Source organism: Typopeltis vanoorti, chromosome 7 (genome assembly GCF_054136105.1).
Source record: "Typopeltis vanoorti isolate ZY-2024b chromosome 7, IOZ_Tvanoo_1.0, whole genome shotgun sequence".
In the NCBI taxonomy this organism is placed as follows: Eukaryota; Metazoa; Arthropoda; class Arachnida; order Uropygi; family Thelyphonidae; genus Typopeltis; species Typopeltis vanoorti.
Genome location: NC_143555.1, coordinates 142,440,800 through 142,466,180, shown reverse-complemented (window position 1 = coordinate 142,466,180; position 25,381 = coordinate 142,440,800). Strand labels below are relative to the sequence as shown.

Here is a 25,381-nt window from a genome sequence, read left to right as displayed (position 1 = left end):
CTGAAAATGTCAAGTTCTTTCCTAATATCCTCGTTTTTAATATGATATTGCCATTGATGCCATCTGTTCACACCTCTAATCATTCTCAGGACTCTCATATCTGCGGTCTCTAGTCTTTGGTCAAGTGTTTTACTTCTGACCCAGCTCTCAGATCCATGAGTTAAAACTGGTTTGAACAATGTCTTGAATACAGCTAATTTAGTGTTCCGACTGATTTCTCTCTTATTCCATATGAATTTATTCATTTGACTTCCTACCATACCAGCTTTGTTGATTCTGTTGTCTATTTCCATATTTAATTTACCATCTTCACTAAAAATCGTGCCTAAGTAGCTGAAAGGTTTTACTTGTTCCACAGGTTCTCCATTCACAACACAGTTCACATTTTCAATGATTCTGCCTATTTTCATTGACTTTGTCTTTTTATTGCTGACCTTTGTACCATATCTATTAGAACAGTTATTCAATTTAGTCAGAGAATCTTGCAGACTTGTAGCGGATTTATTTAGAAGTATAACATCATCCGCATAAAGCAAAGAGCTGATATTAACATCTCCAATTTTGATATCATGTTTAATACCACTTTCCTTCATAATGTGATCCATATAGATAATGAATAACAGAGGGGATAATGTACATCCTTGTCTCACACCAGATTTAACATTAAACCACCTTCCTGTACTTCCTTCAATTCTAACTGCTGACTTACAACTCAAATAAAGACTAAGTATTGCTTGATATAATGTCCCATTGACACCATATAACTGCAGCATATTGAATAGCTTCTCTCCTGGCACCTTGTCATATGCCTTTTCCAAATCGACAAAACTTAAATATAGATCTTTGTTATATTCCCATGCTTTCTCGACTATTTGTCGTAAAGTGAAGATCTGACTCTGTCAGCCTCTATTTGGCCTGAATCCAGCTTGTTCTTCACCCAACTTTTCTTCTACAATTCTTCTCAATCATTTCTCAAGTATACTTGCATAGATCTTTGCCAGGAATACTTAGTAGGGAAATACCTCTGAAATTCTCACATTGTTTTATTTCCATTTTTATATATGGGTACTATGAGAGCTCTACTCCAATCATCGGGAATTTGTCCCTCTGTCCAGGCTTTCTGAACTATGCAGTGCAGTCACTGTAAGACTTTTATACCACCATACTTCAGCATTTCTGGTCGAATATCATCTACTCCTGCTGCCTTTCCACATTTCAAGCCTTTGATGGCTTTTTTTAATTCAAGTATGGATATCCATTCCTGACTGTATGTCTGTTGAGTGTTTTTTACCACTGTACTATCACTGCTTGTTTCATTTAGCAGTTTTTCAAAGTAATTACTCCATACTTCAAGTATATCTTTTTCTTCCGTTTTCATGTCACCTTTATCATCTCTAACTCCTTTGACAGCACTCTTTCCTTCATTGGTAAGCTTCTTCAACAACCTCAAGAATATTTTGCCACCTTCTTGATATTTATTTTTTATATTCTTGCCAAAGTCCTCCCATGACTTTTGTTTAGCTAGTTTTACACAGTGTTTAGCATTCTTGCATTTGTCTCTATATTCTCTAAGAGCACAAGCTGACTTATTTGACAGGAACGTTTGATATGCTTTCTTCTTTTCCTTCACTGCCTCTTAAACTTTCTGTATCCACCATGGAGTTCTGATTTTTCTATCCTTGCAGACAACTTCACCACATGCCTCTCTAGCTGAATCAATCACGGCTTTCTTCAAGGCTTGCCACTGAATCTCCAAGGTTTGATTCCTGTTCTCAAACTCTTTCATTTTTTCTTCAATAATCTTTGTGTATTTTAGTCTACAATTCACATCTGAGAGCTTGCTCAACTTTTATTCACTTTAAAACTTTCTTACATGTTAGTCTTTTCAATATGAAATTCAATTTTATCCTGCTCAAGACTAAATAGTGATCACTTCCAATTTTAAATCCTCTGTACACTCTGGTGTCGTGCACCAGGGAGAAAACATCACTATCAACAATAACATAGTCAATGAGACTTTTCTTATTTCATGCCTCTTCCTTCCATGTGAATTTGTGCACATTTTTATGTTGGAATATGGTGTCAGTAATAACCTGTCCATGTCCCAAGCAGAAATCCACATTTATTTGTCATTATTATTAGCTTTGCTCTTTTCTCCAAATTTTCCTAAAATATTTTTGCATGTCTCACAATCATTTCCTACTCTGCTATTTAGATCCCCAACAAGGACCAACTTTTCCTTTTTCACTGTGTCAGTTGCTTTTTCTAAAGCATCAAAAAATTCCTCCATTTCTACCTTAATAGAACCTTCTGTGGGACCATAGGCACATATAAGTCTCATTGTCCAGATGAGACTTATATTCCCCATTCTCATATTTGCCCACCTTACTCTACTTGAGACTGCCTGCCATTCAAGAAGATTAGCCTCGTATTTTGTGTTGAATACTATGGCCACTCCTTCTTTTCCTTGATTTTCATTGCCTGAATATAACATTTTGTATTTATTGCTCAGAAAGATCTCACCAGTTTTTGTCTTTTTTTGTTGCAGTCACCCCTATTATATCGATCTGGTATTTATCTAATTCTTCAGTTAGCTCCATTTCTTTGCCATTCAAGTTTCTTATGCTGATAGTACCGATCTTTAACGCTGGTGATGTTGAGTTGGGGTGTGTTTTCAGATTTGTTCCAGTAACTGTCTTTTTGCTGTTCACCCTGGTTCCCTGGCAAAAACAACGGAGGCCCTTGTTTAACTGCGCAACGCCCCAGTCGGTATGAAATTTTGTCATGTTGTGGGTAAATTAGATGTAAGCAATAGTCCAAAGGTCACAGGCGGGCTTGAGGATTTTTAATCTCGGAAAGTGATGCACATTAGTTTCCCGGAAGTCACTGCGAGAAATCTCGCAATGTACCGAAATTCCCGCAGAAATCTAGGAGGGCGCTATTGCAACTAGCAATGATGGTGCTGAAAAGGGGGGAAGTGAAGGGAGAATAAAAAGGTTTGCACCCCTTACTCAAGGCTTTTTTCATCTGTTTTCCTGGATGATGATTTGACTTCTCTTGTGGACCAGTGGTTCCTGATGGTGCCTCGTGGCGATAGTTCAATATCGGAGGGTGCGCCTTTCCCTTCGATGTCTGAACTTCTTCCGGTACTACAGTGTGAGATGTCGGCATACGCTGTCTTCACTGAAAGTTCTGACAGAATAACATCACGAACGTATACCAGAACCAGCAGTAGAAGTGATGGTCCGAAACAGATCGAAAATAGACAAGGGGATAACACCAGGTGCAGAGTATAGCTTAATCTGATGACCATAATAACCCACCACGTGGACGCATGCTTATGGAAGATTCGAAAGGTAATTCAAACAAAGAAGGACAGTTCGGATGGACTGGGAGACCCTGCCCCAAGAAATGGTCAAGTACAGATTTTGTTATATAGTTACCCAGTCGGTAAAAGGGAAAAATTATTGCAGTGTATTGATCGAGTGTGGGTAGTACTTAAGGACTTTAAGTGATTATTTAGCAGTGATAATGTCCATAACACAAATTGTTTGGAATAATTATAGATGATTGTGACTAATTTAATATGCAAGATTAACACAGCAGGTAGGATATTGATTAGAAGAGTATAATGTGTATATTATGTGTGTTAAATCTCTAACTCAAGAGAAAGATTTACTGTTCGTACGTTAGAGTATTAATCAGTTTGATTAAGTTCGATTTAACATGTCATTGAACTAATTGAAAGTGTATATTATGTCTTCAGATTTCAGTAAATATGTTTTTCTTTTATACCTGAGTTTCGCCTGTGATATGAACCAAAACTACCACTCATTAATTCGAACCATAGCGGGGGGGGGGATTGAAAGAAAGGTATAACATGCTGTTATAGAGGTTACGACTGCAAACCAGAATTTACTTAGCCATAGTAGAGCATTTGATTTATGCGTATAAGCGCCACTAAATTTATTCTCCTATGTGCACCAAAGGTCTGGAAAAGTCTCCCTGAATAAGAGTCTCCTCTATTCTAAGATACTGGCTGGCCCAGCATTAAAAAATAAATTTGTCAATATCTGAAGAGGAGACGGCCCCAGATAGAAATTAGAGGATTCGTTTCTTATAGCAAGGAATAACCTTTAACAGTCAGGGTATGCATGTGAGTAAATTTAGGAAATCGGCCAGAGATATAGAATTTGCTTTCCTTATAGAATGAACACGTAAGAAGTGATATAGATACTAGAGTAAGGAAAATTTTGTAAGTCATGTATTGCAAGTAGGTAGGTAAATTCATAAGGGAAGTAAAATATTATAGGAAGAGCCACGCGCACACGACAATACCTAACAATTCCAGTGAGCCACTCACCACGTGGCAGCAGATATAACAAAGGCTCGCACACAGCTGGTAAGATTTTGATAGAAGAAGGCTTAGGTAAGAAAGGATAGATAAAGGTAAAACAACTAAATGAGTAACATCGATATAACGTGGAGACAACTTTTTAACATTACCTTCGAACTCAATATAGCCAGAGTGTACACAGTGAGATAGCAGAGAGAACATTTTATATGAAATCTTGTTCTTTAAAATATGGTGAACTTCTTGTGTCGGAATGTTGATAAAGAGTGCTACCACATCAAAGCTCACCATGATGTCAGAAGATTTGAGTTTTAAGTCCTTGATTTTAGAGACAAAATCTGTTGAGTTTTTAATATAAGAAGAAAATTTTCCCGCATAAGCTTTTAACAATGATGCCAGATATTTAGATAACCTGTAGGTGGGTGAATCAATGCTGTCTACTATAGGTTTCAGTGGATAGTTTTCTTTATGTACCTTAGGGAGACCATATAGCCTTGGAATGAGTGGGTGTAAAGAATGGATGGAAAGCAGTGTATTTCGTAGAATTTCTGTGGTCTTTTGTAGGAGATTATTGGTTCTATTGTGTATTTCTCTTGTTGGATCTCTCTCAATTTCCAAATAACTATCTGACTCTAAATGTTAAGATTTTTTCTCGGTAGTCTATTTTATCTACAACTACAGTTGCATTCCCCTTATCAGCTTTTAAGATGACGATGTCCTTGTTAATCCGTAGATTTTTAATTACAAGTCTCTCACAAGGGGATATATTATCAGGAGGTTTCGCATTGTTGATTGCAAGAATTGCTTCTATGCGAAGTAAACTCGCATCTGCGGTAGGAAGTAGCAAAGCTGCTTTCTCCATCTTAATTAAAAGTAGTTCTTTAGGAATGCATTTTGGTGCCAACACAAAATTTAGACCTTTTTCGAGAATTTTCTCTTCATTGGGACTTAGCATATATGACGATTATTTAGAGTAGACCTTTCTTGCCTTGACTTGAGTAAGTTGAACTTTCTGATTAGCTTGTGTTTGTTTAAGTTTTGATATCGTAATGCACGGTGTGTACTTAATTGTTTAATATAATTCCAAGAATCAAGGTCTAAGCAGGCTGCTAATTGGTTTTCTAATGATGTTTTTTCTGTGAAAAGCAAAGATAAATTGCGTTTTGTATTGCAAATCCTCTCCGTTAAAAGATCTAGTTTAGCTTTAGTGTAAATTCGGCGCACTCTTTCTGTAGTAATGATTTCTTCAAATTGTAGGAACTTTGGAATAATTGAGGAAAACTTACTCAATGTTTTTTTCAGTGTCTTTTAATATCTTTCTATGTTCTTAATGCCTGATGAAGTCAATCTCGATGAAACATGTTACGTTTTCAAATATATCTCGATTTGTTATAATTCTCAGGTTTTTAGTCAGTTTATGTTAAAAATGAACATATCCCAACCTCGAGTTAATAATAGTAGTCATATATATATAATTGTGGTGACACTTTTCATGGTATGTCATGATTTAGTGGAGTTAAGCTTTTTATTTTCAGACACTGTATATACTTAAACAATATTGCATATAAATATAAGAAGTATTTGAGATAAAATTGAACACAGAAAATTTATTTCTGGACAATTTAAATATCAAGTTGATATCTTAATATTAACAGAAATCTGAATTATATAGAAAGGAGATGTGTACCATATAATAGCAATTTCAAAAAAATATTTCTTCAATAAAACTTCAAGGAAAAACAATAAGAGATAACTAACTTACAAACAATAATGGCTTATAAAAAATATATATATATATATATAATCATGGTGACACTTTTCACGGTATGCCATGATTTAGTGGAGTTAAGCTTTTTATTTTCAGACACTGTATATACTTGAACAATATGGCATATAAATATAAGAAGTATATGAGATAAAATTGAACACAGACAATTTATTTCTGGACAATTTAAATATCAAGTGGATATCTTAATATTAACAGAAATCTGGGTTATATAGAAAGAAGATCTGTACCATATAATAGCAGTTTCAAAAAATATTACCACTGTAGACTATAAAAACTGTAAATAATATTAGTAACATAAAATGAAAACAATTAAAAATATCAGCTTATATTTAGAATATCACAATCTATATTTAATAGTTATCTATAGTTTGCACTGTTAGATTACACAGAATCACTTTATACAAGAACTGGAAGGTATGCAAGACAATCAAGCTATCAAATAGCTTTTCAAGTGAAGGTCAGTTGGCCATACTCAATTCATAGGGCTTTTCCTACAGCAAAACAGGCAATCTAGCCAGAAGAACATACACAATTTGCAGACAATTCAGATAAGATTAACTGCCCTATCACAGGCACTAATTAGGTGTTTCATATCAGGCCACTGTTCTCATAACTGATAATATGATATAGTATTGCTAAGAAATAGTTGTCCTTCTTAAGCCTGGATTTACTAACTATGCAAACCTTGAACAATATATTAATGCATCATCAAAGGAATTCAATGGCTGTTCATCATGTCTAGATCCAAGGCCACGCCAACCCGAGGGTGCAAGTGGTGCACCACACCCGGGCAGCAACATTGATAGGGCGGCATTTTATTTAGCTAATATCCAATTTGGATTATACAATGCAGTATTAGGTTTGCACCCGATAAAAGTTTGCACCCGGGCAGCAAATACCCTTGGCGTGCCACTGTCTAGATCAGTGGTCTCCAAACTTTTCTGATCGGATACCACCAAGACAGAAAAAAATAAATGGCACGTACCCCCAATTGATTGAGAGAGTTTCTTTGGAGGAAATTTTTTTAACCATTTATCCATTTTGTGAGGGTTAATTTGTAAAATTTAAATATAATTCATTTACCATTGATAATATCAAACGCTTTTAAAAAATGTAAGCAATTAGAAATAGTGAATTAATATTTTGATAATATTAATTCACTATTTCTAGTGTAAACGTAAAAGCACAAAAAGGCGTTGGAATTGCACAGAAATTGAACAATATATAATAAATAAATCGTTAAACTTGCTACTAATAGTCAAATAATTAATACAACTGTGGTGTCATCTGTAGATAGCAGGATAACTAAGCAATTTTCCTTCACTAGTTGGGTTTGTCAACACTAGGATGCTCTACAAACAATGGCAATGATAAGAAGTAAGAGATTACTCCCAAGTTTTAAAAAACATGACAGCTTTGCCACAGACGATTATGTGTGCAAAGTCACCCAATGTGCGCTACTCGCAAATTTAAGTTTACAGATCTTTATAACGTCTGTCTATATTAGATAGATGTTTAATTGATGAAAGAAAGTAATATTCTTTATCTTTAATTAATTACTTAATTTTTTTTCCTATCAACATAAAACTTTTTGATGTACCCCCACGTATCGACTCGCGTACCCCCTGGGATACGCGTGACACACTTTGGAGACCACTGGTCTAGATCATGCATTTGCTAGAACTGCAAGTAGAAACAAAATTCAAGAAAAAGTTCTGAATCACTTGAGGATCATTTTGCATCACATTACAATTGCAAGTGAGATCCAAAGACAGTGAAACAGAAAAAACATTCTTAATCCCTTATTAGGAGAGCTGAACCCATTCTAAGGGGTGGGGAAGGAAAGGGATAGGAACCAATACAAATAAATAAATTAAACACAGTTTCAAGTACTCAGAATGGTAAATTAAAAGAAAATAAAAATGAACGCTACTGCAATGAGTATCTAAAATGCCAAGGCCACAATCCCTCCCCCCACACACACTCTCAAAAAAGGCCTCGAGTTTAAGTTCAGTAGAGTTGGAAAAGGCATATGATAAAGTAGCAAGAGAAAGACCGTTCAAAACAAAACAGTTATATGGGATAAAAACAACATTAGACAGAGCCACATGGTCTATCTATAAATTGGAAGTTAACAGCAAAACTACTGAAATGTCCTGATCAAAGTACATAGATATAATGCTATATTAAAAAAATGCACTACAGTAAACTATTCCTGTGATTCTTTAAGTGTTTGCTAGAGTGAGAATTGACTGTTGATGTCAAATCAGGCGCAGGAAAGGAGTACATAATATCTCTGCTGTTATTCATCATCTATACGGAGCACTTGAAAAAAAAGGCATTAAACTTGAGAACAGAATCAGCAATATTCAACTTAGTTTTCATTATATGCAGATAATGTTATACTCCTAAACAAATCCATTAAACATCTTTAGTAGGCTTTGACTAACTTCTGAAGAAGTTTGGAAAAGACAACTATGAAAATAGAGCACTAATCACTCAAAATGCAATATTTTTAAGAAACACTGTTGATATTTAATATTTAGTATTTGATATTTAAATAGCAATATCTATGTGCTGTCCCTTGAATCACACTATCATTGTTCATCATCATCAAATTCCTGACATGTGTCCTCAAGGGGTGTACAGGATATTATGATAGTACTACATGAAGAACTTACATCATTACTAACTTCCTATCAACAATTTTTCTCAACATCAATCTGTTATCTGTCAAGACTCCAAAATTATCAGATATTTCTGTCTTATAAGGCACTTTTTACTGTATCGATCCACCTATATCTTCTTGGTTTTCCTCTGGGTCAACTATATTCACCTATATCTTGGTTTTCCTTCTTTGCCAACCTGGCAGAGAACACTTGTTTTGCTAATCTTTCCTTTGTCATTCTGTTTAAGTGACCATATTATCTGAGATTAGCTTGCTACTAACATACTCCTGGATGCTAACAATGTCAAGTTCTTTCCTAATATCCTCGTTTTTAATATGATATTGCCATTTAAGCTATCTGCTCACACCTCTAATCTTTCTTAGGACTCTCATATCTGCGGTCTCTAGTATTTGGTCAAGTGTTTTATTTCTAACCCAGATCCATAAATTAAAATTGGTTTGAACATTGAAAATTTATTTAGTTGAATTCCTACCATACCGGCTTTGTTGATTCTGTTGTCTATTTCCATATTTAATTTACCATCTTCACTAAAAATTGTGCCTAAGTAGCTGAAATGTTTTACTTGTTCCATAGGTTCTCCATTCACAATACAGTTGACAATTACAATGTTTCTGCCTATTTTCGTTGTCTTTGTCTTGTTATTGCTAATTTCCATATTAAATTTATTGCAACACTTATTCAATTTAGTCGGGGAATCGTGTAGACTTGTACTGGATTTATTTAAAAGTATAGCATCATCTGAATAAAATAAAAAGCTGAGATTAACATCTCCAATTTTGATATCAGGTTTAATACCACTTTCCTTCATAATGTGATCCATATATATTATTCTGTTATTCATTATCTATATGTATCACATTATGAAGGAAAGTGGTATTAAACCTGCTAACAGAATTTTCAGCTTTGTCTGACTGTCATTATTTTATATGTTAATTTTTGTACACAGAATAAGATACTCCATTTAAAAAGCCAAATATTTATTTGAAAAACAGACCTGGATTAGCAGAAAAACAAATAAAAAGTATACAGCTTTGAAAGTCACACATGATGCTAAGTTTAACAAAAAATCTGATTGATAATTTTCAGTCAGATTTTTTCTAGTTATAATTAGTCCACATTACTTCTCCCCAATGACCTATCATAACCAAGTAACTTGGTTTCACATAAATCCAATTAATCCCATCAACAGAATATTCAATGATTCACTGTGCTAATTTTTAAAATCACATCCTAGACTTTACATAAATTTAAATAATTTTATATATTAATAAATTAAAATTCTAAACAAAATATAAAACTACACTTACTAAGCTCTTGATATAAGAGTGAATGGAGGGGTTATTTTTACATATATTGGACAGGATGCTCAAACTTGGAAGAAGAAGGTCAGAAGTTTTCTCTCTGAATAAGAATAATATGTTTAATATGAACATTCATTTTAGAGAATTTTTTATATCGAATAGTTTATATATATATTTATTCATACAGCTTTATATAGCTGATATAGATAATATCAAATAGTTAATACCAAAAGTTTCACAATATCCTAATATGTGATAGACTACAAAATACAGTTGGCTCTCACTAGTAAACACTACTATAACAAACTTGCTCACTACATCAAATTACTGAAAGCCCCAACCAAAACTCAACAGGTAGAATGGTATGCTTAACGAAATTTACTACAGCAAATTATCCGCTATAACAAAACTGTTTGGGGGTCGCTGAAGAGTCAAAGCCAGATAACTAGGTCAAAGATAAGAGTCAAAGCCAGATAACTGGGTCAAAGATAAGAGTCAAAGCCATTCACGTGGCATGTAAGGAATATGGAGAAGCAAATGGGGCTACTGACCTAATGTCCATTCTCTCTGCAAATTCAATTTCCTTTCTATTAATATTCCTTATATCAATTTTTCCTATCATCAATATAATTTTATTTTTCATGGAAAGGAAATCGAATTTGCATAAATGCAAAAATACAACCGACATAATTGGCAGTACTGACGCAAAGCAAACAAAAAAACAGGAAATCCTACTAAATAAGTATAGGATGTTATATTCAGGCAATAACATATCAATGAAAGGAAGGAGTAGTGATAACATTCAACACCAAACATGAACATAAACTTCTTTATTGGAAGGCAATTTCAGTTAGTTATGTGGGCAATCTTCAAAATGGACAATGAAATTTATTTTTGCCTATGATTGTAGAAATGGCGTTTCTAAGGAAAAAGTGAAGGAATCTTTCAAATCATTAGAGCAGGAAGCTGACAAACAATATAGAAAAATTGGTTCTTGGAGATTTAAACAGCAAAATAGGAAATGAATTATACTAGGCAAACAGAAACGTTTTGGGAAAATTTGAAGAAAAGGACAAGGCTAATAGCAATGACAAATACCTGCTAGATTTCTGTTCATGACACAAAGTAGTCATTACTAACACCGTTTTTCAAGACAAGTATGTAGAAAAGTTTACAGGGAGAGAAGACACAAGAAGAAATACAAAAAAACCTCATTAATTATGTCACTGTTCAGAGTGATATCTTCATACTGATTCAGGATACAAGAATATAGAGGATTCGAAACTGGAAGTGATCATCACTCAGTTAAGTAGAACAGAAATGAATATCATACTGAAAACAAAATAAATAAAGCTGAGTAACTTTTTACAGGCTAACTACACAAACATTGTTGAAATAAAAAATGAAACAATTTGAAAACAAGAACCAAACATTGAAATCTCAGTGGTAAACTCTGAAGAAAACATTAATTGATTCAACTGGGGAGACATGGTTGTCTGCAAGATTAGAAAAATAAGAACACCATGGTGGACACAAGAAAGTAAAGTAGTCTTGGAAAAGAAAGTATACTAAAAGTTACTAGCAAATAAGTCGGCAGATGCCCTAAAAGAATAGAGAAAAATGTAAGTAAGCTCAGCTGTGTGTAAAAGTAGCTAAACAAAAGTAACAGAAAGATTTCTAAAAATATAAGATAAATATCAGTGCAATTCGCTAGGATTCTCTAACTAAACTGATGTAACAAATTCGATATGAAAATCAGCAATAAAACATCAAAACTATGAAATAGGCATGAATAAAGAACACTTCAGCTACATTCTCAATGAGGAACCTACAGAACAAGCAAAATATTTCAACTATTTATGTACAGTTTTTTTATTTTTATTATTACTTTTTTTTTTTTTTTAGCAAGATGCAAGTTAAATTTGGAAAGAGACAACAGAATAAGCAAAGATGGTATAGTGGGGAAATAGCTGAATATGGAATAAGAGAAAAATTAGCCAAAACACAAAACTAACAGTACAAAAGACAGTGTTCAAACTAGCATTAAGTTATGGATCTGAGAATTGGGTTAAAAATAAAGTACTTGATCCAAGTTTAGAGACCACATATGAGTTGAGTTTGTAAAAAACTCATATCTGTGGTCTCTAGGATTAGGAGAGTGAACAGGTGGCATCAATGGCAAAATCATAATTAAAAATGAAAAATATTAGAAAGGAAGCTGACATTGTTAGCATTCAAGAATGTGCGTATCTAAGTTCTTGTAGATAAATGTATACAGTGGCCACACGACTTTAAATTTTTCAGGAAATGACAAAATATTAAAATATTAATTAAAAAACTTGAATCAATACCTTCCAATATTTCAGCAATTATGTTCCCAGAAGATGGCAATGTCACACTGCCATCTTCTGGGAACATAAAACTATGATATGTGCATGCAGGCACTAACAATGAGCAAATGAGGCTGAAGAAGGCAATTGGCGTTGATCCTAGAGTCCTAAAGGTGGTCCCCCTAGCAGACTAAATTGGATTGTCTTGGCTGTTGGGCTGATGTTTTAAGGATGCAAGCTTCCCAAATTTGGGGCAGTCTCATGCACTTAGTAACACCCCTGGCGAACTTCTTTATGGAGACTCAAAAGTCTCCATAAATGAAGCTTCAGGCTTCAGTGTAATGGAAGAAAGGTTAATTACTATGTCGAGTGGTAATATAAGGTTGAGCTTATCTAAAGTGGTACTGTTCACTTAAACAAAATGGCATTAGCAAAATAGATGTTTAATGACAAGATGGAGGCAAAAGACCCAAAAGAAGACCAAGATCTAGGTGAATTGATTCAGTCAGAAGTGTATTAGAACAACAATATGATAGATATGACAATATTGAGTGCACAAGTAATAGACTAATTTGGAAGAAAACTGTTGATAGGAGATTAGTAATAATGTAAACTTATTCAAGTGGTACCATTACATTAGCTAATTACTGCAGCAGTTTTATTCCTAGGAAGGAAAGTCGAACATAATTCAGAGATTATATTCTTGTTTTCATCCAAGTGCAAACTAAGGTTGCTTTTGAAATATCTTCAATAACTAAGCTACTTGTATATAGAGGCAGGTGAATAAAAATAATTTCTGTTAAAGTAATTTTACTACTTCCTTTCTCAAAAAAACTTTATAAAATAATGATAAAAACAATAATACAATTTCTTGTTACGTATATTTTATTTAAATTACTGAAAATGCTAATGTTATGATTATGACATAAGTAAAAATGTTCAAAAGCCTTTCAAGTTTGTCAAATCATATAGTTATGTGGGTAAATTTTTTATTTAAAATTTACAAACTGGTAACTAATTTTCATAAAGAAAGATAAATCAAGCTATTGATTATTATATGGCATCTCCATGAAGTCTGAAGGCTCATCGAGGGAGATCCAAACTAACTATGCACATAAAAACCTATCATACCTCTCCTTACATTTATTTATTGTCAGGGAACTCAGAACTAATTCTGGCAATCCATTCCCCTCATTCACCACTCTCCATGCAAAACATCTGGTCCAGATACCCCTACTACTAACCACACTCTTACACAACATCCACAGATGGCCCTTAGTTCTCTATTTGTCATATATACTGAAAAATTTCCTTTACATCAATTTTATAAATTCCCTTCAATATCTTAAAAGTTTCTATCATGTCCCCTATTCTCCACTTATCAACTAAACTTTGTAACCAACAAGACTTCAAACTATCCTTACAGAAAGCATTCCACAGACCTGTCACTAGCTTAATTACTCATCTCTGCATTTTCTCTACCACTTTCTGGTCTCCAAAAAAAATCCATCATGATCAATTTCCTGATATGTACCCCCAAGGGGATGTTCAGGCTACTATGACCAGGGCCACGTCGTGCGGTTGTGCCCTGCACAAGAGCGCTTGAAGATGAGGGGCACCATTTCACCATGGGAATAATAAAAAATATATATATAAATTTTTCTTTTTCTTGAATTATATCATACTATATAAATTACACAATTACAAATTATAGCTAATGCAATAAAAATGACATCTAAAATCAGTCAAATTATCAAGAATTCTTAATAATCTAACAATATTTTTAACTTAATACATCACCAGTTTTATTACAATTTGTTTGAATTGAAACATTATCAATATTACCACAGATTTTATTTCACAGATTAAGCATCGACTCAGCGAAAATTGTATAAACATTCTCGATTGTTCATAATATTTTTAGTGGAAATTATTAGTTTAAGACAGACCGTGAATTCATTCTTACGCTGTGTTTTGCCCTTTGTGGATGTGTGATTGTGAGTGAAACAGTGACATTGTTCTGCAAATTTGGAAGGTACGAAACTATAACATAATTGATTTTTTTCGACAGTAAGCATTTGGCGAGACTTTAAAATAAAAAGGGGGTGGTAAAATTTACCAGCCAAAATAAATTTTGATTTTAATTGAACCTCTAATTTTCATGAAAAACGTTAATAACATTTTTTTTTAATAAATTGTAAATGAGTGTTATGACTGTTATTTTTGTTGTATAGTTGAATAATTTTAATTTTTTTTTTTTATAAATTTACCTATTATTTTCTTCTTAACCCCTTAACCGATTATCCTGTATATATATACAGGTCTCTGCTGCTAAAAATCCCATATATATGCAGGGTAGACTATCAGCGTTCTTATCGGTGCATCAGGCTGATGTGGCTCGACTTAAATTAATAAACATAGTTTATGAGCTATAAAACTCGTTAGATGATCTAGGTTTGTTTACACATACTGCAATTGGCCCTTTCTTGATACTTTTTTGATGTATTTTGCATAATTTCATTTTGGGCGTTAGTTACTGTGAAGTTGCCTTTTGTTTATAAAATATACTTATTGTTTAGTAAATATTTTGTGAATTTGGATTGTTATTCAGGTAAAATAAGTGCATCTATTATATTTTTGCTATGTTTGAAAATCAGTTAAATTGTTTCATTTTAGTTAATTATCTTATTTTGAAAACAAAAGATTTTTATGTTATGTTGGGGAGACGTCTAGGAAATAAATAATTTTTCAATAAGAGATTTATTGATATATTTCTTCTTGTTGGAAGATATTTGGGTTGTGGTCCTTTTACTAATTTCTTTAATAAATAATTTTAATATTCTAGAAATTTCTTAATTATTAAACAATTACCAGAATGTAAAAAATATTAAATAAATATCACTGAGAAATCTATCAGTGGCTGATATCTCTACATGTTAATTTTCAAAAAATATACCTAAAATGTAAGCATATTTATTATTCAAAACATCTGAAAAATCAAATTCTGTAATAAAAAAAAAAAATAGTTCACTTTGGGCCATTCACCTTCAAAAATAATAGTCGGTTAAGAGGTTAAAAAATAAGTTTAAGGAGAAATTTCAGAAATTTTTTGGCAGACAACTTTTACTGCTCTTCTAATTTTAAAGTCTAACCAAGTAAGTTAACCCCTAGATGTCGGAAAAAAAGCTAAAGAGGTTATCTGGTGCACAAAACAGGAAAAGACAATTGCAACGAGAACAACTGGAACATAAATTGGCCAGATTGCTGAATAAATTTTTAACTTCAGTACCACATAAAAAATGAAGAACAGAAAGTTCTGATGAAGCAAATACTCCGTGTAGCTCTACTATAGAAAAAGAGAGGACATAAGGTAATATGAAGAAACAAATGTTACATGCGAAAATGAAACTGGTCTGTCTACAGAAGTTGCAGCAGAAGAAATATTGGATTCAGATTCAGCAAAACCCGAAACTTCAAATTGTACTTTAAATTTTAATGTTAATGATCCAGGTACTTGGCCAAATCATATAACTACCAAAGTTAGAGACTGTTTAGTTGAGCATTGCCTGCATCAAGTAGCTAATAAAGAATTTCCAAAAGATGAATCTAGCCACAAGTTTTCTGAATTCATACTATTATCAAACATAATCAAATGGAGAAAAACTTTTACGAAGCTATTTAGTTTATTCAGAATCGTGAAATTCAGTTTTCTGTTATTATTGCAAAATATTTGGTAGTCAAAATTCCCAACTTACTAATGAATACAGTTGTAACGATTGGCAACATTTGAGTCATATACTAAAAATACATGAGACAAGTTACGCGCACATTAAAAACTGTTCAGAATACAGTGAACTTAAAATGTCGTTGATTAAGAAATGCATTATTGATTGCACACAACAAAGATTATATGAAACTGAGAAAAAATATTGGCAAACTGTTATAGAGCGTTATTAGATATATGAAGAGCCAAAGGCTTCAATTCGGCGACACATATAACTTGTTTAAGTTGAGGGATATTACATCCCATATAGTTTCTTAGTCGAATAAGAAACTCAAAGAGTTTCATGCCGAATATAGTAGAAACTATATAAAGTTCGGCGATTCCAAGCGTAAGCAAATACCTGGATATTGCAGCAACTGACCCTAAAGGTAGTGCAAGCTGAGGCAACTCATGTCAAAGGTGGAGCAAGTCCGATCACTATTCTTGATATTTACTCATAATGTGAACTTAGTTCCTAGGAGCTGTATTATTGTTCGACATTATGAGAGAAGGTCACTACCCAGACCAGTTTCAACCTTTATTGAGGTCTCATCAGTGAGTAGGCAGACCTAGTTAATATCAAGTTTGTAGCGAACAGAACTTACAACCCTTCTACAAGTTTTGCCATGAGGTGTCCTAATAAATTATTAGATATATGAAGAGCCAAAGGCTTCAATTCGGCGACATATATAACTTGTTTAAGTTGAGGGATATTACATCCCATATAGTTTCTTAGCCGAATAAGAAACTCAAAGAGTTTCATGCCGAATATAGTAGAAACTATATAAAGTTTGGCAATTCCAAGCATAAGCAAATACCTGGATACTGCAGCTTGGATCAATACCTGGATCGGAGCTTGCTCCACCTTTGACACGAGTTGCCTTAGCTTGCACTACCTTTAAGGTCAGTTGCTGCAGTATCCAGGTATTTGCTTACGCTTGGAATCGCCGAACTTTATATAGTTTCTACTATATTCGGCATGAAACTCTTTGAGTTTCTTATTCGGCTAAGAAACTATATGGGATGTAATATCCCTCAACTGTTATAGAACGGTTAATCTGCATAATACAATATTTATCAAGACAATGTATAGCTTTTAGAGGTTCTTCACAAAAAGTTTTTGAAAATGATAACAGCAATTTTTTAAAGTTAGTAGAAACTGTTGCTAAATTTGATTCGATAATGGCAGAACACTTGCATCGCATCCAAACATCACAAAAAAGGAACATTGCTCATTATTTAGGTGATAAAATACAAAATGAAATCATCCGTATAATTTCTGAAGCTATAAAACAAAAAATTTTAGAAATGGTTAAAGAGGCGAAATATTATTCATTAATTCTTGACACTACTCCAGATATAAGCCGCACAGAACAATTCTCTATTGTTATTAGATTTGTTAATCAAAATAAAGACACAAGATATAGCAGAAATTCATGAACTTTTTTTGGGTTTTCAATCTGTAAAAAATACCACTGGGCAAGGACTATTTGAATTTATAAAAAATTTATTTAAAATTATTGAATATTCACATTTCGAATTTATGCGACAAGCTTATGATAACGGTTCAAATATGCGAAGCAAACATAGAACTGCAGAAAAAAAGCCCTTGGAATAAATTCAAGGGCTTTTTTTATTTTGTGTGCTGCTCAATTATTAAATTTGGTAGTTAATGATGCAGCTAAGATATCCTGTGAAATTGTAAATTTTTTTGGGGTAATACAGGAATTATATAATTATTTTGCAATATCTGTGAAGCGTTGGGCTATATTAAAAAAAAATATTCGTGTTTTAAATTTAAAACCACTTTCTGCTACTAGGTGGGAAAGTAGAGTAGAAGCAATAAAGCTACTTAAAAATAATATCAAGGAAATTTACCAAGCTCTTTTTGATATTACAGAAGATGAAACTAAAGATATCGATTCTAGAGTTCAGGCAGACAACTTAATTTCAAAGATTTATTAGTTTAAATTTATTTGCTCTGTTCATGTTTGGTACGAAATTTTAAGTCTCGTAAATGTTGTAAGCAAAATAATGCAGAATCTGACATTTGATATAGGAAAAATTACAGAAAATCTTGATTATTTGCAGGCGTAGACTTCTGTGGCTAATTGGTTCAAAAGATATATTTCGGTGATTACACCACATTTTTGTATAACTGAATAATAAAAAATGTGGTGTAATCACCGAAATATATCTTTTGAATCTTGATTATGTTATACAAGAATTAAATACTCGCCAAACAGATCAATATTTTGAAAATATCATTAGAACTGCAAAAGTAGCAGCAAACAATCTTAATATTGATCCTATTTTTCAAGACATTTGCAAAATAACAAAAACAAAAATGTTTGGTTACGAAGAATCAGATGAGACAACGCATGATCCTAAACAAAATTTTAAAATAAATTTTTTCTTCACGATTTTAGACACACCAATAACTTCAGTCATGAAAAGATTCATACTCTTAAAACAAGGACTTTAAAGTTATAAGAGACATTAGCAAATTAAAAGATTGGAGCGATGAAGATTTAATGAAATATTGTAAAGATTTGCACTTAAAAACTGAGTGACAATCAAGATTCTGACAATCGCGATATTGATGGTATGAGTTTATTTGAGGAATTAAAAACTTTGCAATGTTTTATTAAAAAAGAGTTGGCTCCTCAGGATGTTTTAAATTATATATACAAAAATAAATTAACCAACACATTTCAGAATACTGAGATTGTAATGCGTATTTATTTAACATTACCAATGTCCGTAGCATCCGAGGAAAAAAGTTTTTCAAAACTGACACTAATAAAAAATTATTTGCGGCCAACAATGTCTGAAGAGTGTCTAACAGATTTATCAATTATATCAATTGAAAATAATATGGATTCATTAGACATTAAAGATATCATTAAAATTTTTGTGGTAGCTAAATAAATATGTAAAATAAATCTACATTTATCCTGATTGTTATATAGTTAAAAGCATATCTCCAAATTATCTTTATTATATAATAATATTTCTTTTTATATTAAAATAAAAGTGATTTTTGTTTATATACATTCTGTTGTATTTATATATTAACGAAATAAACATTTTTGAAAAATTTTATTATTAAAAATTTCTTATTAATGAAGTTTAGTGATTATGATGTTCTTTTATGTATGCGTATAAACTGTTTTGTACTTTTACCAAAGTAAAATTTTTAACAAAAATTTTTCATGGAAACTTATTTTATGGGGACGCTGAAAACGTTTTGCACAAGGGCACCTGCTTCCAACGCCGTGGCATCGACTATGACAGCACTACATTATCAAGTTTATATTATTATTAATCTCCTATCAACGATTTTCCTCCAAATCAATTTATTACTTGTGAGCACTCCAATATTGTCACATCTAACATTCTGTTCTTCTAAGGCACTGCTGACCGAATCAATCCATCTAGATCTTGGTCTTCTTCTGGATCTCTTTCCTGTCATCTTGGCATCAAACACCTATTTTGCTATATTTTCTTCACTCATTCTATTTAATTGCCCATACCACCTTAGAGTACTCTGCTGACACATTCGTAAATGATAATAATGTCAAGTTCCTTATGTTGAATTTTTTCTTGACAATTATTCATAAGACTATTACACTTTTTTATAAAATCTTTATCAAGTAGCTTTATTTTTATCCTCCTACATGTTTTGCCAATCTGTTTCTATTGGCATCCTCAGGGAATACAAATCAGTAAGCACAAAATGAAGGTTACAGACTTTACCGATGGTTCTAAATCATACAAAAAATTGGTATTGTGCGTGTCTCGTTAACGTGAATTATTCGTGATGACTCATGACGTAATTGTTATGAAAGTTCATTTCTTTGATATTTAATGATCTGATAAAAGTTTTCCAAATTTCTGGTAAAATTAGACCTTGATTCTTGTTTAGGTTTTCAGTTTTACGGATGACTATAGCTGCTTCTTTAAAGGTTCTTGAATGGTAGTTATCTTCTATGAATGGCATAAGGCTCTTATCCCACTCAATGTGATGGTTAGTAGAGGCAAAGTGGCATGAAAGGCCTGAAATGTCTTGTCTGTTATTTCTGACATATCCTATGTGTTCTTTCTTTCTCGTTTCGAAGCTTCTAGATGTCTGACCTACATAACTAATACCACATGAGCAAGGAATATTATATACTCCACAGTATTTGTAGAATGGGTGAGGATCTTTCGGTGATCTTAAAAATTTCCGAATAGTATTGATTGGTTTGAATGCCACTCTGATCTTGTATGGTTTTAAAAGGTTAGCTAATTTTTTTGGAAAGGTTGTTGACAAAAGGAATTGTAATTGTACTGATGTATTGGACGTCATCACGTTGTCAATGTGGTATATCAGTAAATAGAATCTTTTAGGGTAACCAATAATAATCATAACAACTGCAAACCTTCTCTACCAGATAAGCAAGTGATAATTAACCTATCTAAACACGTTTTAAGTAAACCTGAGATCTCTATCCTCAAAAAAGGTTTCAACTTTGCTTTAAAACTCACTGTCATTCCTAAAATAGAGTTCATCTGCAACTTAGAAAAAGCCTTCTCATTACTACCAGCTCCAACAGCTAATGACTTGCGATTAAAAAGCAGCATAATCCTTTCAGCTCAGTCAAGATCTCCTAACACCAACTCTAACTAAATGGAAAGAAGAACGCTTCTCAAATTAAGGAATAATAAAGATATCATCATACTCAAAGCCGACAAAGGTAATAATACAGTTATATTAAATACTTCAGATTATAAAGAAAAAATCTATTATCTGACAGGTCTGTATATGAAGTTCTCAGTAGAGATCCTACCACTAAAAATCATAATGACACCAATGAATTATTACGTGGAATGAATAATTGGCCTATAGAAATTATAAAAAAATTAAAATCTATGCACCCACTTACTCCTAGATTGTATGGCCGTCCAAAAATTCACAAAGAAGGTATACCATTACGTCCAATAGTTGATGGAATCTATTCTCCCTCTTACCAACTATCCAAGTATCTTGCGAAGATTTTACAACAACACATTCACGTATCGGATACTTATATTAAAAACTCAAAACATTTTATAGATAATATAAAAAACATCCCTATTTTTGAAGAGGATATACTAGCAAGCCTGGACATCACATCTCTGTTTACTAACATTCCAGTGGTTGAAGTCATCAACATCTTAGACAAATTGTTCCCAAGAAACATCACTACTTTGTTCAATCACTGTTTAACTTCTAACTATTTCATTTGGCAAGAAACGATCTACAAACAACTCACTGGATTAGCTATGGGTAGTCCCCTCTCACCTCCTTGTGCCGACTTATTCATGGAAGATCTAGAGAAAAAAATCTTAACCCAGATCTTTCCAAAACCGAAAATTTGGTACAGATATGTAGATGACATCTTTATCATTTGGGATCATACAAAAGAAGAACTAATGAATTACCTCAACCAAATCAATAGTTTCCACAATACCATCAAATTCACATTAGAAATGGAAAAAGATAAAAAACTGCCATTCCTTGACATTTTAATAAAGAAACAATCCAATAATAGTATCAACCTATCTGTATACAGAAAACCTACAAATACTGGACGTTACCTCCATTTCAACTCAGCTCATCACATAGCTCAGAAACTTAGCATTATCCATAGTCTCAAGAAAAGAGCTATACAGTATACGACAGACAAGGATGACCTACTAACGGAATTAACCACAATATCCAGAGAACTTTCTTTAAATGGTTTCCCTAAAAGACTCTATAACAAGAGTCTTTTAGGGTAACCATTTAAAGTTACCCTAAAAGAGAAAGAAAGAACACATAGGATATGTCAGAAATAACAGACAAGACATTTCAGGCCTTTCATGCCACTTTGCCTCTACTAACCATCACATTGAGTGGGATAAGAGCCTTATGCCATACATAGAAATAACTACCATTCAAGAACCTTTAAAGAAGCAGCTACAGTCGTCCGTAAAACTGAAAACCTAAACAAGAATCAAGGTCTAATTTTACCAGAAATTTGGAAAACTTTTATCAGATCATTAAATATCAAAGAAATGAATTTTCATAACAATTACGTCATGAGTCATCACGAATAAATCACGTTAACAAGACATGCACATTGTCACGCACAATACCAATTTTTTGTATGATTTAGAACCATCGGTTATAACCTAGTCTGTAACCTTCATCTTGTGCTTACTGATTTGTATTCTCTGAGGATGCCAATAGAAACAGATTGGCGAAACATGTAGGAGGATAAAAGTAAAGCTACTTGATAAAGATTTTATAAAAAAGTGTAATAGTCTTATAATAATGTCAAGTTCCTTTATAATATCTTCATTTTTAATATGATTCTGCTTTCAACCATTGGTTCACTCACCTATTTTTTTTCAGAACTCTCATATCTGTGGTCTCTAGTCTTTAGTGCTTTATTTATAACCTAACTCTCAGATCAATAACTTAAAACTAGTTTAAACACTGTTTTGTATACTGCTAGTTTTATTATTTTGGCTAATTTCTGTCTCATTCCATCCAAAATTATTCAGTTGGCTATCCACAATATTAGCTTTGCTTATTCTTTTCCATTTAACCTGCCATCTTCACTAAAAAGTGTGCCTAAATAGATGAAATATTTTACTTGTTCTATAGGATCTCCATTCAGAATGCAGTTGAAGTTTTCTATGCTCCTGCCTATTTTCATCGTTTTGGTCTTTTTATTGCTGATCTTCATGCCAAATTTGTATAGCTGTTATTCAATTTAGTTAGTGAATCCTGGAGACTTGAACTAAATGTATTTAGGAGTACATCATCTGCATAAAGCAAACAGCTAAGTTTAACATCTCCAATTCTAATATCAGGCTTGATGCTACTTTCTTTCATAATGTGATCCATATACATGATGAATAAGAGTAGAGATCATTTGAATCCTTGTTTGTTCCCTAATTTTACACTAAACACCATCTTCCTGTATTTCCTTCACTTCTAAGTGCTGACTGACAACTTAAATATAGACTATGAATTACTCTGTATAATATTCCATTCATTCCATATAACTGCAGTGTTTTGAAAAGATTTTCTTTGGGCACCTTGTCATATGCCTTTTCCAGATCTACAAAACTCAAGTACAGCTCCTTGTCATATTCCCATGATTTCTCAACTATTTGTCTTAAAGTGAAAATCTGATCTTGACAACTTCTATTTGGATCGAACCCTGCTTATTCTTCCCCAAGTTTCTCTTCCACAATCTTTCTCAACCTCTTGTCAAGTATGCTTGCATAAATCCTACCTGGAACACTTAGTAGAGAAATTCCTCTGTAATTCTCATATTCAGCTTTATGCCCTTTTTTATAGATGGTTACTATCAGAGAGAGAGAGATCTACTCCAATCACTGGGAATTTGATCTTCTGAATTATGCAGTGTAGCCACTGCAAAACTTTTTTCCTCCATACTAAAGCATTTTTGGTCAAACATCATGTCCTCCAGCTGCCTTTCCACATTTCAAATCTTTGATGGCTTTTTCTACTTCGAGTATTGATAAGTACTCCTCTTTGTATTCCTCGTGAAAATTTTCTAGTGTGGTTCTATCGCTGATTGGTTCATTTAACAGGCTTGTCCTACTTTTCTCCTACTTCAAAAGTAGTTACTCCATACATCTAGGATATCATTATCTTCAGTTTTCCTGTCACCTTTATCATCTTTGATTCCTTTTACATACTCTTTCCTCTATTTTTAAGCTTCTTCCATAGTCTCCAGAACATTTTGCCACCTTCTTGATATTTATTTTCCATTCTCTTACAAAAGTCTTCCCATGACTTTTGTTTAGCTATTTTTACACACTTGGCTCTCTCACATTTTTTTCTGTATTCTTTTAGGGCAGCTGTTAACTTATTTGCTAGGAATTTTTGGTATGCGTTCTTGTTTTCCAGGACTGCTTCTTTAACTTTGTGTATTCACCACAGTGTTCTTATTTTTCTATTCTTGCATAAAACATCATAATATACTTCCCTAACTGTATCAATCAATATCTTTTTCAGAGTTTGCCAATGAAACTCCAAGTTGTTTCTTGTTTTCAATTTGTTTAAATAATGTTTGTACAGTCAAGGCTACAATTTAACCTGTAAAAGATTATTAACTTTAATTCTTTTTAAATCTTTCTTATATACTGTTCTTTTGAATGTGATATCCATTTTTATCCTGCTCAGTACTAAGCAATGGTCACATCAAATTTCAAATCCTGTGTACACTCTTGTATCCTGAACCTGCATGATATCACTATCAACAATGATGTCGTAGTCAATGAGGCTTTTCTTATTTATTTGTTGTGCCTTCTCAATGTTTCTATTTGCCTGGTGAGATTTATTTCCTACTCTGCTGTTCAGATCTCCAACAAGGACCACATTTTCCATTTTCTTTATATGTTGTTCATTCCAATGAGTCAAAACATTCCTCCACTTCTTTCTTAGAAGAACCTTTTGTGGGATCATAGGCACAAATAAGTTTCATTGTCCATTTCTCCATTTAGAAGTTTGCCCACAAAACTCTACTTGAAACTGCCTTCCAATCAAGAAGTTTATCTTCATGTTTGTTTTGAACACCATAGCTAGTCCTTCCTTTCCTTGATTATTACTGCCTGAAAATAATATCCCATACTTATTTAGTAGCTCGCCTGTTTTTGTCTTCTTTGTCTCAGTGATACTAATTATGTCCATGTGGTATTTTTCCAATTCTTCTGCAAGTTCAATTTCCTTTACATTAATAGTCCTTATATTGATGGTTCCTATCTTCAGGTCTTCTGATGTTGGGTTTATTCTTCTTCTTCTAGATGTTGAGTTGGAGCTTGTCCAATTAGCTGACTTTCACTGTTTGCCCTGGTTCCCTGACAAAAACAGCAGGGATTCTGTTTAACTGGGTCTTTTCTGATATCTAGTAGTACTCCTCCTCTCCTATAACTTCTGTCATCCCTAAATGTACACTATACTTTTTACACGTGATCCAAGTTACAACATCTGACTCTGATAGAAAGTTCACTATTGTCAACAACCTTAGGCCACAATGTCTTAAATAAAGTAAAAAAACTCAATCCCTTTGTTCCTGGAATTTGTGTATAGACAACAAATTACCACCTA

At 33.0% G+C, this 25,381-nt stretch overlaps 1 protein-coding gene across 3 annotated transcripts in view; it reads right to left on the bottom strand.

Moving 5' to 3' along the window:
• Positions 1–25,381, bottom strand: part of LOC150105143 (protein CIP2A homolog) — a 251,661-nt gene that overhangs the window by 172,938 nt on the left and 53,342 nt on the right. For all 3 annotated transcript variants that reach the window (XM_090396177.1, XM_090396179.1, XM_090396178.1), the window contains exon 6: positions 10,141–10,234. In XM_090396177.1, coding sequence (XP_090252303.1) covers positions 10,141–10,234 — 94 coding nt within the window. The remainder of the gene's footprint in view (positions 1–10,140; positions 10,235–25,381) is intronic.